We start from the raw sequence: 16159 nt of genomic DNA, 5'->3' as shown, positions 1-16159 counted from the left end.
GAAGGGCCTTGGTAATAGAGGTGATCAAGAACCCGATGGTCACTCTGGTTGAGCTCCAGAGATCATGTGTGGAGATGGGAGAAACTTGCAGAAGCACAACCATCACTGCAACACTCCACTGATCTGGGCTTTATGGCAGAGTGACCAGACGGAAGCCTCTCCTCAGTGCAAGACACATAAAAGCTTGCTTGGAATTTGCAAAAAAAAGCACTTAAGGACTCTCAGACTGTGGAAAAACCAGATTCTCTGGTCTGATGAAACGAAGATTGAACTGTTTGGCATCAATTCCAAGCATGTTTTCTGGAGGAAACCAAGCACCGCTCATCACCTGCGCAATACCATCCCAACGTTGAAGCATGGTGGTGGTAGCATCATGCTGTGGGGGTGTTTTTCAGTGGCAGGAACTGGGGGACTGTTCAGGGTTAAACGGAAAGCTGAATGCAGCAAAATACAGAGATATCCTTAATGAAAACCTGATGCAGAGCACTCAGGACCTCAGTCTGGGCAGAAGGTTCACCTTCCAACAGGACAATGACCTTAAGCACACAGCCAAGACAATGCAAGAGTGGCTTAGGAACAACTCTGTGAATGTTCTCGAGTGGCCCAGCCAGAGCCTGGACTTGAACCCAATCGAACATCACTGGAGAGACCTGAAAATGGCTGTCCACCGACGGTCCCCATCCAGCCTGACAGAACTTGAGAGGATCTGCAGAGAAAAATGGCAGAAAATCCCCAAATCCAGGTGTGCAAAGCTTGTCGCATCATAACCAAAAATACTTGAGGCTGTAATCACTGCCGAAGGTGTTTCAAGGAAAATGAAGCCCATTTTGCAATCTTTTTAAAAAAAATTTGTATTAACATTTTTTATTGATTCCAAGACAGACCAAAATAAATGTTAAAATTTTGATTAATATGATGATAAAAAATTTTTTTTTATCTCCCTCCACTGCCCCACACTAGGACCTCTCCAAATGAGACAAATAACTGCCCCATTTTCTGCCATAACTCGACAGGTTTCCCAGTCGTCTGGAAGTCATCTCCTCGAAAGCTGCCACTTTACCCAACTCGGTGCCCCACTCACGAAATGAGGGTGCATCAGTTGACTTCCAATCCCTAAGGATTAGCTGTCTGCCAATCATCACGCTGGTTAGGACCCAGCTTTTCATATATTTATCTCCTATATTCAGGACCCCTCCATTACCCAAAATACAAAATCTGGGGCAAAATGAAAACTGAGTGTCCAGTACGTCACACACAAAACGCTGGATCCTCAACCAAAATTCCTGAATCTTAATACAACCCCAAAAAACATGGGTTGTGTCCCCGTCTTCTGACTGGCATCACCAGCAGGTGGGTGAGTCTTTAAGACCAAGCCTATACAATCTAGAGGGGGTCCAGTAGAACCGATGCAAACCGATGCTTAATTTGCATCAGACGGACCTTGCATCTCTAGATGCAGACCTGATGCTTTTTAGGATCCTAGCCCACTCTCCCTCCTCCAATACCAAGTTTAAATCTTTCTCCCATAATCTCTTGAGAGAAGACGAAGCTCCATCCCCCAGACTCTGAATTAACAGGGAGTAATACACAGAAGCTTCATGACCTTTCCCATAAGCAGTAATCACCATTTCCAAAGTATCTGCCGCTTTAGGGGGGTGTACACCACTCCCAAAATCAGTACAGAGCAGGTGGCGCAGCTGTAAAAACCTAAAGAACTGGGATCTAGGAATCTTACAATGTTGAACCAAATTATCAAAAGATCTCAGTACTCCACTCTCATATAGGTCACCGAGTGTAGTAACCCCCCTCCCAATCCACTCTGACCAACAGAAAGGGGACTTAATAATATGTAATTTAGGTTTCAGCCATATGCTTGAGGCAACATTTAAATAAATGTCTGAATTAAACACTCTGGACATTTTAGTCCAAACCACGTGCAAATGCGAAATAACGGGTTATGACTTAACTTCTCCGGTTAGTTTGATCGAAAGGCTTTGCAATGGCGAAATAGGGGCAAGAACTTCTTGTTCAATAAGAAACCAGGGAGGGGCTCTCTCAGGTGGAAGAGACCAATGAGCCAAATGTCTGAGACCGAATGCATAATAATAAAACAATATCTTGGGTAGGCCTAACCCACCTTTGTCAATCGGTCTATGTAACTTATTGAAATTTAACCTGGCACACTTACCATTCCAAATGAAGGGCTTCGCTATGCTATCAAATTGCTTGAAATAAGAGCGGAGGACATCTATAGGGAGAGATTGTAACAGGTAGTTGAATTTTGGAATACAATTCATTTTAATTACATTAACCTTCCCAATCATCGATAAGTGTAATGAAGCCCACCTGTCCACAACATTCGAAAACCTTTTTATTAAGGGATCAAAATTAACTCTGACTAAATCAGACAAATTTGCTGAGAATAAAATTCCCAGATACTTAATGCCCTGTTTGGGCCACCGGAAGGCGCCCGGCTGGAAAGCCATTACTGGACAGTATGTTGTCAAAGCCAAAGCTTCGGATTTAGACCAATTTACTTTATATCCTGATATAATATATTATAACTTGGAAAAGGAATTAATAATTCTGTGGAGGCAAGGCATAGATCTAATGGGGTCGGAGACAAATAATAAAATATCATCTGTGTAAAGCAGAAGCTTATGTGCCACACCTCCCGCAATCACCCCTGGAAAATCATCCTCCTTTCTTATCACGGCTGCTAATGGTTCCAGGGACAGAACAATAATGGGGAAAGAGGGCAACCCTGCCGAGTGCCCCTATATAACCTGAAATTAATCCATTTGTTTGTACTGCTGCTACAGGGTGTTTATAAAGTAACTTAATCCAACCAATAAATATACTCCCGAACCCATACATTTCCAAAATCTTAAAAAGATAATCCCATTCTACCATATCAAACGCCTTTTCAGCGTCAAGTGAGATGGCAGCGACCGGAGACTGATCATTCGCTACTGACCACATGATATTGATGAGACGCCTGATGTTATCAGAAGAGCTGCGGCCCCGAATAAACCCTACCTGATCTATATGTATAAGAGATGTCATAACCTTACTTAATCGGTTAGCCAAAATTTTTGACAAAATTTTTACATCTAGATGGATCAAGGAGATTGGATGGTAACTTTTACACTCACTTGGATCTTTGTCCTTTTTAAGAATCAGACTGATCCGGGCTTGTGTCATGGTTGGTGGAAGCTTTCCATTCTTTAATGATTCAGTATAAACTTCTAACAAAAGTGGAGCCAGTTCTGTAGCATAAGATCTAAAAAATTCAGCGGTAAAACCATCTGGCCCCGGAGCCTTGCCAGTAGGTAGGGACTTAATTACCTCGTCAAGCTCCTCCAAGGTAATCTCAGAATCAAGAGCGTTTTTTTGCTCAGTCTTCAGTTTAGGAAGATCTAATGGTTCCACAAAGTTTCTAATATCTTCATCAGTAGACGAAGACGTGGAACCATAAAGGTCAAGATTATTAATATCAATGGCTGAGGTAAAAATTTCACCACCAGCAGATTTAACAGATTTAAGGGAATGGTAGAAAAAGACTCTCTCTCTCCCCCGACTCAAAGTATGACTGTCTTGCCCTGAATAACCAAAACTCCACTTTCTGCGACAAAATAGTGTTATATCTGTATTTCAATCGGGTCAATTCTCTGAGGCCATCAGATGACATACGGCGCTTCAGCTCTGCCTCTGCACTTTTAATATTTCCTTCCAACTCCACAAGTTCTTGTGCTTTGGATTTTTTGATGAATGAGGCATACTGTATGATCCGACCCCTAATTACCACCTTAAGTGCCTCCCAAGCCACGCCCACAGAGGATACCAAGGACCAGTTGGTCTCCATATAAACAATGATTTCAGTCTTTAACATTTGTTGGAAATCAGGATTTTGCAAAAGGGATACATTAAGGCGCCAACTATATGATTTCTTTTTCTCTATATGTGGCAACACCTCTAAACTCACCAGGGGCGTGATCTGAGACTAAAATGTTTCCAATTGAGCAATCAACAACAGATGAAATGAGGGATTTGGATATTAAAAAAAAAAATCTATTCTAGAATACATTTTATGGACTGATGAAAAAAAATTATAGTCTCTACCAGATGGGTTCAAAAGTCTCCAAATATCTGTAAGACCAAGATTTTTACACATCCTGTGAAGCATCAATGTTGCTCGAGGGGGCTTGCGCACTTTTGCTTCACTGTGATCAAGGACTGAATCCATCAAAAGATTAAAGTCTCCTCCCAAAATTATATCATGAGGGGTGCCTGCGGCTTGCAACATCCCTTTAAGATCTATAAAAAAGCCCTGATCATCAGCGTTAGGTGCGTAAATATTAGCCAAAATTAGACTTTGCCCCTGAATTTCTGCTAAAACAATAATGACTCTTCCTAATTTATCATTAAACTGTTTGAGACATTTGAATTGTAAATGTTTATTTACCAATATAATGACTCCCTTGCTCTTACTTGAGCCAACACTAAAGAAAACATGTCCACCCCATATCTTCCCAAATTTTTCAGCTTCCTGCGGGGAAAGATGCATTTCTTGAAGAAACACTATATCATATTTCTTACTTTTAAGAAAAGAAATAACCTTCCTTCTTTTTATGGGGTGCCCCAACCCATTCACATTCCACGTGGAGAGAGATAGTACACTCATATTAACATTTGACATTTTGATATAATAGAAAAAATAAATTGTGTGCCAAAGATAAAATTATGAAGACCAAATTTCAGCATTAATGCAACAATAAAACCCCGAACTTCCCCCAAACAGAAAAAAAGAAAAATGTGCGCATTATCTCCGGTGTCAACCAACCGGTGTCAGTCCCTTTAAACTCAAAGAGTCCATGTACGCCTACGAGAGCCCCCGCGACAACTTTGCCATCGGATTGCTCAATTTTGCCTCACAAATTTGTAAGGCAAAATTACATAACATCAAATATTTTGTAAAACAAACCCCAGCCAATAGGCAGAATAAACACAAAGAATGTGTAGACTCATTCACAGAACTGTTTCGAAGGTGTGTTCCTTCACAAAACAAATTCCAGCTGATATAAAGCCGTTCGGACAGACAAACGAATCTTCAGTGAGCCAGCTGATGAGTGCAGCAGATGACATAATCATTCCAATGTCCACAAAAATACTCCACAAATCATACTCCAGCCAACAGGAGGCATAAGCACAAGGAACTGACAGATTCATCCATAACTGTCCCGAAGTAATGTTATTTAACAAAACAAGCTCCAACCGCTAGGTGGAACCAGCACAAAAGCAAACGAAACACACATCCCGGTTCCTCGGATGGTCAAGAGTCAATTCACTCGGAGGCCGCATAATAGTATATCCCATGATTTACACAGTCCGCCAACTTTATAAAATAAATCCTTTGTGTGGGCATGTAGATATTTTGCGGTCATCTGTTCATTGTAAAAGTGATCTTCCGTCAATGCAAAAGTTTCTTTAAGGAAAAGTGTTAATCCACAAAACAAAAACTCCAACCACTCGGCGGAGCCAACGCAAAAGGAAACAAAAATGGCGCCCAGCTTCCTCCGAAAGCCAGAGTATGTACAGTGAGTCAATCCACTCACAAGAAAAACACCCAATGGTTACTCACCCATTGTTTCAGTAAAAGGCATTGCCTGATTGGGACATGTAAATTCTTTGCTGCCGTCCTTGGTGTTTATTCTCAATCTGGCTGGAAACATCAGAGCAAAAGTGATCTTCCGCTGATGTAAGAGTTTCTTGCATTCCCTAAACCGATCGCGTTTCTCTCTTGTCGAGTTCGCAAAGTCCAGGAACAAGAAAATATTGTAATTCTTCCAAGAAAGCTTTCCTTTGCTCCTCACCTGGCGCAACACGAGATCTTTATCGGATGATTTCAAAAATTTGGCCTGAATCGATCGGGGCCATCCTCCCTCAGCAGATCTGTGAGCTGGGACTCTGTGAGCTCACTCAATTTCCAGCTTGTGGCCTGTTATGTTGAGCAGACTCGGAAAAAGCTCCTCTAGGAATTTTACCATATCTCTGCCCTCCTCATGCTCAGGAATTCCAACAATTCGAATGTTATTCCTGTGGCTTCTATTCTCAAGATCTTCAAGCTTTTCAAGAACACGTTCCAAGTCAACTTTGGTCGTGGGCAGATTAGCGGCTAATTCCCTCTCTGATGATTCCAAAAAATCGATTCGTTTTTCAACATCTGTCACTCTTGTAACTAGCTCAGAGAATTTTTTTCCATCGCCGTAATCGATCGACGTATTACAGCGAGATCCTCCAAGTCCGCAAGTACCTTCGTCAACATCACCGACATGTTGGACAGTTGACGCTGGATTCCTTCTCCTGCCGCGCCATCCAAATCGAGTCCCCGGTCCACAGGCCTGTCTGGGCTTTCATCTTGAACCCGTAAGTGTCTTTTAATGTCTCCAGAGCCTGAGGATTTTGACTTCTTTGCCATGTTTACCTCAAACAGTAAATGTGTAACTGGGTGTATCGAATTTTACCAGATTATATCATGAAAATAATTTAAAAAAAATTAGCAGAGTGCGCAGAGCTGTCTCTCACACGTCTGCCCTTCGCATGGCGTCGCCGTACTCTCCCCATTTTGCAATCTTAAATATATTTTCATTGACATTTTCCCTCCAAATTCTCATTACTGAAATGAAAAAAAAAATCAAATTTTCATTACTATTGTGCATAATTTTTTTTTCTCCAATAAATACTTGCTAACATGATGTATAAATACTTAACTATTTAAAAAAATGTAAAGGAAAAATGCCATGACAGTAAAAAGGTTTTTCTAGAGACAGTTATAAGAATTTGGAAGGAAAATTTGCTAAATTGTCATGAGAATGATGTCACAATGCAAAAAATCTGTAAAATCTTAAACTAAAACTTAATTAAAAAAAAAGTTTTTGAAATTGATGACTTGGACCAAATAATAAAGAAACACAGCCAATAAGTGCCCAACATAGATGGGAACACCTTCAATACTGTTTAAAAAGCATCCCAGGGTGATACCTCAAGAAGTTGGTTGAGAAAATGTCAAGAGTACTTGTCTGCAAATTCTAGGCAAAGGGTGACTACTTTAAACAAAATCCCAAATAAATCAAAACTGTGTTATATTTTAGCATCTTCAGTCACAACACAATTCCCATAGTTCCATTTATGTTATTCCATAGTTTTGATAACTTTACTATTATTCTGAAATGTGAAAAAAAATTATAATAAAGAATGAGTAAGTGTTTAAAAATGTTGACCGGTAGTGTGTGTGTGTGTGTGTGTGTGTGTGCGTGTATGTGTATATATATATATATATATATATATACACACACACACACACTGTATATACTGTATATATACATTTTATTTTTATTTTGGAGTGAAATTTGACTCAAACATGTTCTGCTAACATAAACTGTAAATAAAACTACTGTAGATTTCAGAATCCAGGCTTTGTTTATGCTGTTGCCAGGTGCCTCAATACTAGTCTAACTGTGCAAGACTGTGGAAGACAAAGTTTGTTTTTCCTTTGCAGGCGTCCTTGGTGCATCAGACCGTTCTGACAGGAGTTTTCAGCTTGCTGGCTAATTAGCAATGACAAAAATCCAGTTTATACCCATCAACACTCTCAAATACCTCTGCAAATGCTCAGGCAGGTGCTAGAGAGGAAACTAGGCCAAACGAACAATTCAGGCAAATATTTGCACTTAAAACATTAAAGAAACAATATAGAGTGCACGTCTGCAAGCTTTCATCTTGGCTTACAAATCAAGAGAAAGATGGATGGGTAATGTGCTTTTGATTCAAACCGTTTGATGCTGGTTTCACCTTTTATTTCTTCATTGACCTAATAATGAGTATATTCGTGTATTTGGATGCAATGTTTCTAACACAAGTGTTTTTCATAGCCCAAGACAATTGCAGCAAATTTGACTTAAGGAGTTGGTTATACAGTATCTGCAACTATGTTATGTTCCAGTTTTGCTATCATTAACACAGAACTTTAAGAAGATTACAGATGATGGGAAGGGGTTTCTTTTTATTGTGTGTGATATATTTGTATGCTATTGTTTACCCTTTCAACTCATCAAACGCATGTTTTTAATCACAAATCAGCATTCAGTGTTCGCGTTTGCCTTTGTGTGTCTAGTGACCCTCCCCTGAAGCGATTAGCTCTCTCCTCCTCGCAGAGGCGCATATCTTTGTTTAAATCAAAGTCATGTGTATTCCACATGGGCTTGCCAGACCTTCTCTATGCTCTATTTTAATTGTTTTTGCCATTTATCTCTATGCTTCTTTTTTCTCTCTCTCACCCCAATTTTTATAAAAGCAGCACATTTCAGACAGGCAATGAGATTATGATTATTTTGGAAAAGAATAAAAGAATGCAGTGGGGGAGGAAAATGTACGCTTTGTGTAATCCTATTTTAGGCCTTCTGGGAGAATGTGTGGCAACTCTGTGTGTTTGTTAGTGTGCCAAAGTCATTTTCTCTAAGACCTGTCACATACAAGGAAATGTGGCTCATGTGGGGTATTGATGAACAGTGCCCATTTCTTCTTGTGATTTGTAACTTTTTTTGAGGGCAAAAATATGCAGAAAAGAATCCATCAATTACTTTTCTTTATCTTTTGAAGAGGCGATAACTAAACCTAAAAATAAAATAAAAAACATGCCATAAACCCAGATATTTATACATTATCATTACACTGTGTCCTAACCAGGTGAGAGGCAACAAGATTCCAGCTACAAGTAAATTGTCTGTCCACACTGAACGCGAAAATACTGGGGCACGCAACAAAGAAACAGCCAATCATAACATAACTGATGTTTAATATACACTCACGAGCACTCATTCGGAACACTATGGTCCAAATAAAGTGCCCGACATGGTCTTCTGCTGTTGTAGCCCAATTGCCTCAAGGTTTGATGTGTTGTGCATTGTGAGATGCTATTCTGCTCACAATTGTACAGAGGGGTTATCTGAGTTACCGTAGCCTTTCTGTCAGCTGGAACCAGTCTGGCCATTCTCCGTTGAGAAGGCATTTCTGTCTGCAGAACTGCCACTCAATGGATGTTTTTTTTGTTTTTTGCACCATTCTGAGTAAACTCTAGAGACTGTTGTGTGTGAAAATACCAGGAGATCAGCAGTTACAGAAATACTCAAACCAGCCCACCTGGCACCAACAATTATGCCACGGTCGAAATCACTGAGATCACATTTTTCCCCATTTTTATGGTTGATGTGAACATTAACTGAAGCTCCTGACCCATATCTGCATGATTTTATGCAATGCCACCAGATGATTGGTTGATTATATAATTGCATGAATAAGTAGGTGTACTGGTGTTCCTAATAAAGTGAACGGTGTGTGTACATTTATGTTGAGCAAGATTTTGGGTTTCTTTGTAGGTAGGCCTACCCATGCAAAATATTTATCCTGTATGTCATGAAAAGGATACTTCTGATTATCCAATTAATAACAAGCTGTATATCCAGTGAATAACAAGCATACAGTCGTGTGAGTTTTTCAGGTGTGTCCATGCCTATTATTCGATAATGTCATAACTGAGACAAACAAGGCATTGAGGTGGCCACAAAGGTCAAGCGTTAAACCCTGTTCACACATGTAGCGACTTTCTGAAGCCACAAGCGTCTTGATCTTATTCATTTTCAATGAGAGCTGGAGACTTCCGGCGACATGAACAACAGCGACCATTGGCAACTAGATGTGGTCGTGTCCAGCGACTTCAGAAAGTTGATAATTGTTTAACTTTATGCAAATTAGGACAACTTTCGGGACCATCTACCAGTGCGTGAGCACAGCTCACATCATCTGTCACCTGTGAAATAGTGGCTTTGATTCCAGGCAAGACGTAGGAAAATGTGAAGTTTCTGTGAGTGATTTCATTGTTCTGTTGCATGGAAAAGAAACTGTCGGCAGTCTGAGTGAGTTTGATTCGTACATTGATAGATTGTTCAACTTGTTATGATGTGATGCAATGAGCACTGCTGCAGTTTGTATAAAAACACTCTCCCCTGCAGAATGTTCAGTTTTAGTGACAAGAAAACTAATTCCTTGATTAATTAGAATGTCTTGGTTTTACTGGCATGATGTCTCATCTGTGATCAGATTGGCAAAAGATATGGCCAAACGGCTGCTAGCTTCTGGAATAGACCCCATATAGGGATCATCTGATGTATATATGTATCAAATTCACACTTAAATTCTCTCATTCACATAGTTTTGCATTCCTCTCTCTTGCTCCGATTTCATATTGTGCTTCTCATCTGTTCCTCATCTTTCTACATTTCTGTCTTTCACACATGCATCCCTCTTCATCTGTCATTCACACTCTCTGATCTTTTCCTTTAATCACTCCCTCACTCACCACTTCCTCTCGAATCCTTCCATCTGTCCTTCTGTGTGTGTGTGTGTGTGTGTGTGTTAGACATTAGTGGAGCTCCTTTGAGTTTCTTTCCCCCCATACATTTACAGCACACAGCCATGTAGCCTGCCACACTGCTTCTAAAACATCATGGAATATCTGGCAGGATATAAACAAATACAAGCTAGAAGCTTCATCTATTTGCACCTCTGCTATCAGCTGTCTGCGCACGCATGACTGGAAAAAAAAAAAAGGCCAGGATGCCAGGGCCAGGCGGAATGTCTCTAGAGTAATGTTTGAGAAAAAAGCAACAGATGAGAGAAAAAGGCAAAGATTTTTCTTCCCTCGACCTTTGGCATTCGATAAAACCAAACGTGCTCTTCAGGGACATGGGACATGCTGATGCTGTCAGGACGAGTGTGAGCATTGCACACACACTCACCCACACAGTCTAATCTTCAGCTGAGGCAGCAACTGCAAGCTAATCTTTTTGTCTTTTTGACATCTTTTTTTAGGCAGCATCCGTCAAACATGAGTGGTGAATATTTTTTCCACATCATTCCAAACTTAACAATGAAGAGTCACTCTGTGCTATACCCTGAGAGCACATGTACAACGCCAAAATATCTATTTGACGTGTTTGTCATCATATGTTAAATGTACATTTTACAGCTACGATATGTTGATATATGCTGCGAAAAGCTTTTCAGTTCAAAACATTGTGATGCATCAAGATTGCATAATTGGATTGCAACTGAACTACGGAAAACGCAGAGAGAGAATTTCTTTCGTGCCCTCTTAGAAGCTGCTCTGAACATATTAATGGATGGATGAATGTACATGAATGCACACTTACATAAAAAAAAATCATTGACACAATGATCTAATGTATTATTAGTATATCATGAAAGAAAGAAAAATTGTCACAGTATATTGATATATGATTGTAGAGGCACAGCCCTAATTTGGAGTATATGTGAATCATCTCATTTTAAGATGTTTAAACCTTTTAATGCTTAATATAGAATGCAGTGCTCTTTTGCGCTGACTGGGTATTTGCAGACTGACCTTGCAATTCATATTGAGATCATAGTTCATTCAGTAACATTTTAATATTCCAGAACTGTCTCTCATATCCAAAATTTCACTCCAAACCAGTCACTTGAAAAAATATGCAGACGGAGGGACAAATATGTATGGCCAATCGATTGGGAGATTATGCTATGCATCAGAGTATACTGTCAGAAAACAAAGTACAAAACTGTACCTGCACTGTACCTTTTTTTCTGACAGTGTATCCACTGAGCTCTAAACTTTTTTTGTTTGTTTTGTGTAAAACAGCGCCCCCTGATTGATAGCATACTAAACTTAACACTAGTTTTAATACTTCTGTTCATCCCTTTGTTCTCCATCCTGGCTTCATAAAACTATGTCTGGTTGTATGAACGTAGCTCACGTCCGTTCACACACTCAGTCTACTTGTATGAAAGCTATTCTGGTGGAATTGACAGTGGAGCTCCCGGTCCATTCACTAATCCTCACCCGGAAGCCACATAGACGAAAGGTTGACTTAGATAAACAAAAAGGGGCGATAAATGTCTGCGTGCACACCCAGTTGATGTGTGTGCAATTTTTGGTCTCAGAATGATGCCTTACAAATGATCTGTTCACTGCTCACAATTCCATTAGTCGTGAGTTTGTGTAAAAAGAACTGCAGTTGCTAAATAATCAACACATTCATTAGTATGCAGTGAAATAACATTGGCATTTCCCTCTTTGTTAGGCTATGTTAGTGTTAGACTTTTAATGAAACGCATTCCCATTCATTCTGGATACAATCACTCCCTATTAACCAAAGAAAATGTCAACAGGTAATGTTATCACAACCTTCTTATCACCCAGGCCTAACTCATTTGTATGTGTGCAGGTTAGCTAACATTGATTGCAGAATGGAAGCGAAAAGTAACCAGGCATTTAAAATATTGCTGGAGTTATTATAGGTATTGATCCATGCAAAATCAAAGCAACCACTATAGGAGTTCTAATCACTTACAGAGACAGAGAACACAAATATAGTGCACATTCATGTAGCGATGTTCACAGCTACATATTGACTAGTCGGTAGGTTGTCTCAATCATCTAATATTTCTTAACCCTTTCCTATGTACCGTCACATAACTGGGCCCCGCAGAGTAGCGTCACACACATGTTTCTGCAAAAGCCAGTTACATTATAAGCTGCCAGATTCAAATCAGCTTTCACGCCGACACAGGCTGCACTGGTCAAGTGTCTGTAATTTATATTCGCTCAAACAGTTACTCATACAGTCTTTTAAACCACAGAATAAGTTTATTTTAAATACATATGGTACATCCAACTCATCACCAGAGTACCACAATAAAAAGTTTACAGCTCTTATAAGCACAGTCAATACATCAAACTCGATCTTCCTCCGATGCATGCTGCCATTTGTTTACATTAGTAGCGGTTGTCATTCATCAAACAAATAGCTACTCAAAGAGTCTTTTCAAACTATGTTTATTTTATGTAACAAACAGCCTAATTGTCACCAAAGTACCACGATAACAGTTCACTGCTTGTATATGCACAGCCATCACATCTAAACGTGCAATCTTCCCATGCACACTGCTACATCTACTTATTAGGTGCAGATGCGGTTTTTTATTCACACGAACAGCAACTCAAACAATCTTTTCAGGCATATAATACGTTTGTTTTCTGAAACAGACAGCCAGACTATCACAGAAGCACCACGATAACAGTTTAAAACTTGTATACTCACAGTGAAAACATGCTGATCGAGCGTGATTATCCGATGCACGCTTGTCACACACACATACACATGTTGGTGCAGCTATCCTTATGAGGGGACTCCATAGACATCATTATTTTATACTGTACAAAGTATAGATTCCTATCCCCTAACCCTATGCCTAAACCTAACCCGCATTTTTATATTTTCAAAAAAACATCATTTAGTATGTTTTTTTTTTTAAGTGATTTGAATTGTGGGGACACTAGAAATGTCCTTATAAGCAACATTTATAGCATAATACTCTTGTGTTTACCAGTTTTTAACCTGAAAAATTGTCCTTGTGAACCACCCAAACCCACCCACACAATGTCTGAGAAGTCAAACACTGCATATAGGCAAACCGGGCTGCCGATATTATTTGTTCATTTGTTTTTTACAGCTATAAAAATGAAATAAATAAAACAAATACAGTACAGCAGGCATAACCCATTTGTTCATTTGTTTTCTATATTATATACAGTATTTTAAAAATTTTTTTATGACAAGAAATAAAAATAATAATAATAAAAAAACATACTCGTCTACACCCCCTCAACCGGCTGTACAGTGTCACGTGCAAAAATAACTCACTCCAGGGGGCAATGCAGGGGAATTTAGACCCTACTCATGAAAAGGTTAAAGAAGCCCTGTATAATTAGGGTATTTAATAAGACGTGTTTCTTAGCAATATATCTATGCTAAATGCAGCATTACCTTCAAAAAAGTGACTTGTCAGATTACAGATGAAATAATCTGACAAAACGTTCAGTCTTCACAAACAGAGAACTACGTGTTACACATAATAACTTACATTTCTAACAACAGGTGATTTAAAGCTTGACAGTAATTGTCTTGAAATTCATTGTTGAAGGTACTAAATTTGTAATGAAAGTGGCTGATGGCTGCAGTGATTTAAAAAGGATGAATTTAGAAAAGCAACTTCTTAGAGAGGGTTTTACTGTGATGACCAAAGTTGCAGCTCTGTACCCCTTTAATGCACCGCCACTAAAAAAATTGACTAATCTGTTGTTGGATGACTAGTCAACCATCCTGACTGTCATGCTCATCTACCTCTTTCTGTCTTTGATTCTTTTCTTAGGCCATGCCCACACTGATTCGTGTCCATTTGAAAACACATTGATTTTGCTACGTTTACACCTTTCTTCCACACTGGAACAACGTTTTCCTCCACTGAAAATACATTTGTTTGGAAACGCTCTCTATTACTTCATACTTTGGAAAACAGTGACATTAAGAAACTAAAAACAAACAAACAAAAAAAAACAACAACAAAAAAAAAGATTATTGTGGATGTGGCCTTAAATTCACTGTTTTGTTCCTCATTACTTTTTCAGAGTTTTGAGATGCTGAAGTCAGACAAGTCAAGGTTAATTTTTATATGGGTGTTTTAAGATATCTTTTTGGTGCACTAATACATTTGGGGAACATTAAAAAGTGAGTATCTCACTGTATTCCTGATTGGTCTCTGTAATACCAGATATTTGATGGCTTTTAGTATACACTGAAACCTTTTCTCATGGAATTTTAGGGATGTGATCAGTGGTAATCTGAAATGTATTATGCATTAATAATACAAATAAATTGTCATGCTGTAAATACATTATTAAACAAGGCTTCATACTTACAGGAACAAGTTTTCCAACATATTCATTCTAGCAGTTCTTAAACTATTTTCTTTTTACAGGTTCTTATTAAAGTGATTGACACCAACAACCATCGACCACAATTCTCTAAGCCGAAGTATGAAGTGAATGTCCCTGAAGATACTCCACCTGAGACAGAGGTGCTACGGATTACAGCTACAGATCAGGATGAGAAGAACAAGCTTACCTTCACCCTCCTCAGCAGCACTGATCCGTTTAGTCTACGCAAGTTCCGACTAGATCCTGGAACCGGGTTGCTGTACACAGCGGAGAGTCTAGACCATGAGACCATGCACCAACATACACTGACTGTAATGGTAAGGTCACGTGGTCTGCTAACTACTTTGATACCTACTTTACTGTATCATCTGTCTTATTGATTTTTCTGTCCGAGTTAGAAAAAGTTCTGCCAGTCAGCTATCACTCACCATAAACTGTCCTGGCAGAGCTTGTTTTCTCTTTGATTAAATCGAGGCAAACATCTTACGTGCTTGCATCTTTTTTTTTTTCTAAAGTGTTTGATGTGTTTTTAATTAAATTAGAGGTAGCAAAATTGCACTTTTTATACCGCTCTCTCTGCCCTCCACACTGCAGGTACGAGATCAGGACATTCCTGTGAAGCGGAACCTGGTGCGTGTGATTGTTAATGTGCAGGACACCAATGACAATGCACCATGGTTCTCTGGCTCACCTTCCTCTGGCCGCGTATTTGAGTCTGCTGCTGTCGGCTCTGCTGTGCTTCAGGTCACAGCTCTTGACAAAGACAAAGGCCAGAATGCTGAGATTGTCTACAGCATTGAGTCAGGTACTCAATCTGATTGATTTTATAGTTTCTTGACTTATGTCCACTTGGTCCAGTAAACTACATAATGTTCAAATTACGTACATAAGACTAAGATGTATGAAATGTCTGAACCTTTTTTAAATAGTTTGAAATCCTTTCATGCCATTGTTGTTTTATCATCTGACCTTGGTGTGAAAGCCTCAGCACTTCCCATGCTGGCCACTTCAAAATGTGGGAGAAATTAAATATGGCAGCCAAAAGTCCTCCAGCCCACCAAATTGTGTGAGAGTTTTGAAAGTGGAGCATAGCACAGAAATGACGACAAGTGTCCTTTAGAGAATTCACATATTTTAAATATCTGAGATTGCAGAAGCTAATTGAAATGTACTGTGTGTGTGTGTGTGAGAGAGAGAGAGAGAGAGAGAGAGAGAGAGATTGCAAACAGTATTCAAATCACATACCAAATGACTGAAGCTCAGGCAGCT

The 16159-nt window shown here is 39.4% G+C and overlaps 1 protein-coding gene across 2 annotated transcripts in view; it reads left to right on the top strand.

The window, feature by feature from the left end:
* LOC127444526 (protocadherin Fat 1-like) overlaps positions 1-16159 on the top strand; it is a 142242-nt gene that overhangs the window by 75453 nt on the left and 50630 nt on the right. For both annotated transcript variants that reach the window (XM_051703928.1, XM_051703929.1), the window contains 2 exons: positions 14932-15207; positions 15485-15695. In XM_051703928.1, coding sequence (XP_051559888.1) covers positions 14932-15207; positions 15485-15695 — 487 coding nt within the window. The remainder of the gene's footprint in view (positions 1-14931; positions 15208-15484; positions 15696-16159) is intronic.

Source organism: Myxocyprinus asiaticus, chromosome 8 (genome assembly GCF_019703515.2).
Source record: "Myxocyprinus asiaticus isolate MX2 ecotype Aquarium Trade chromosome 8, UBuf_Myxa_2, whole genome shotgun sequence".
Classification (NCBI taxonomy): Eukaryota; Metazoa; Chordata; class Actinopteri; order Cypriniformes; family Catostomidae; genus Myxocyprinus; species Myxocyprinus asiaticus.
This window is presented reverse-complemented; position numbering and strand designations above follow the sequence as displayed.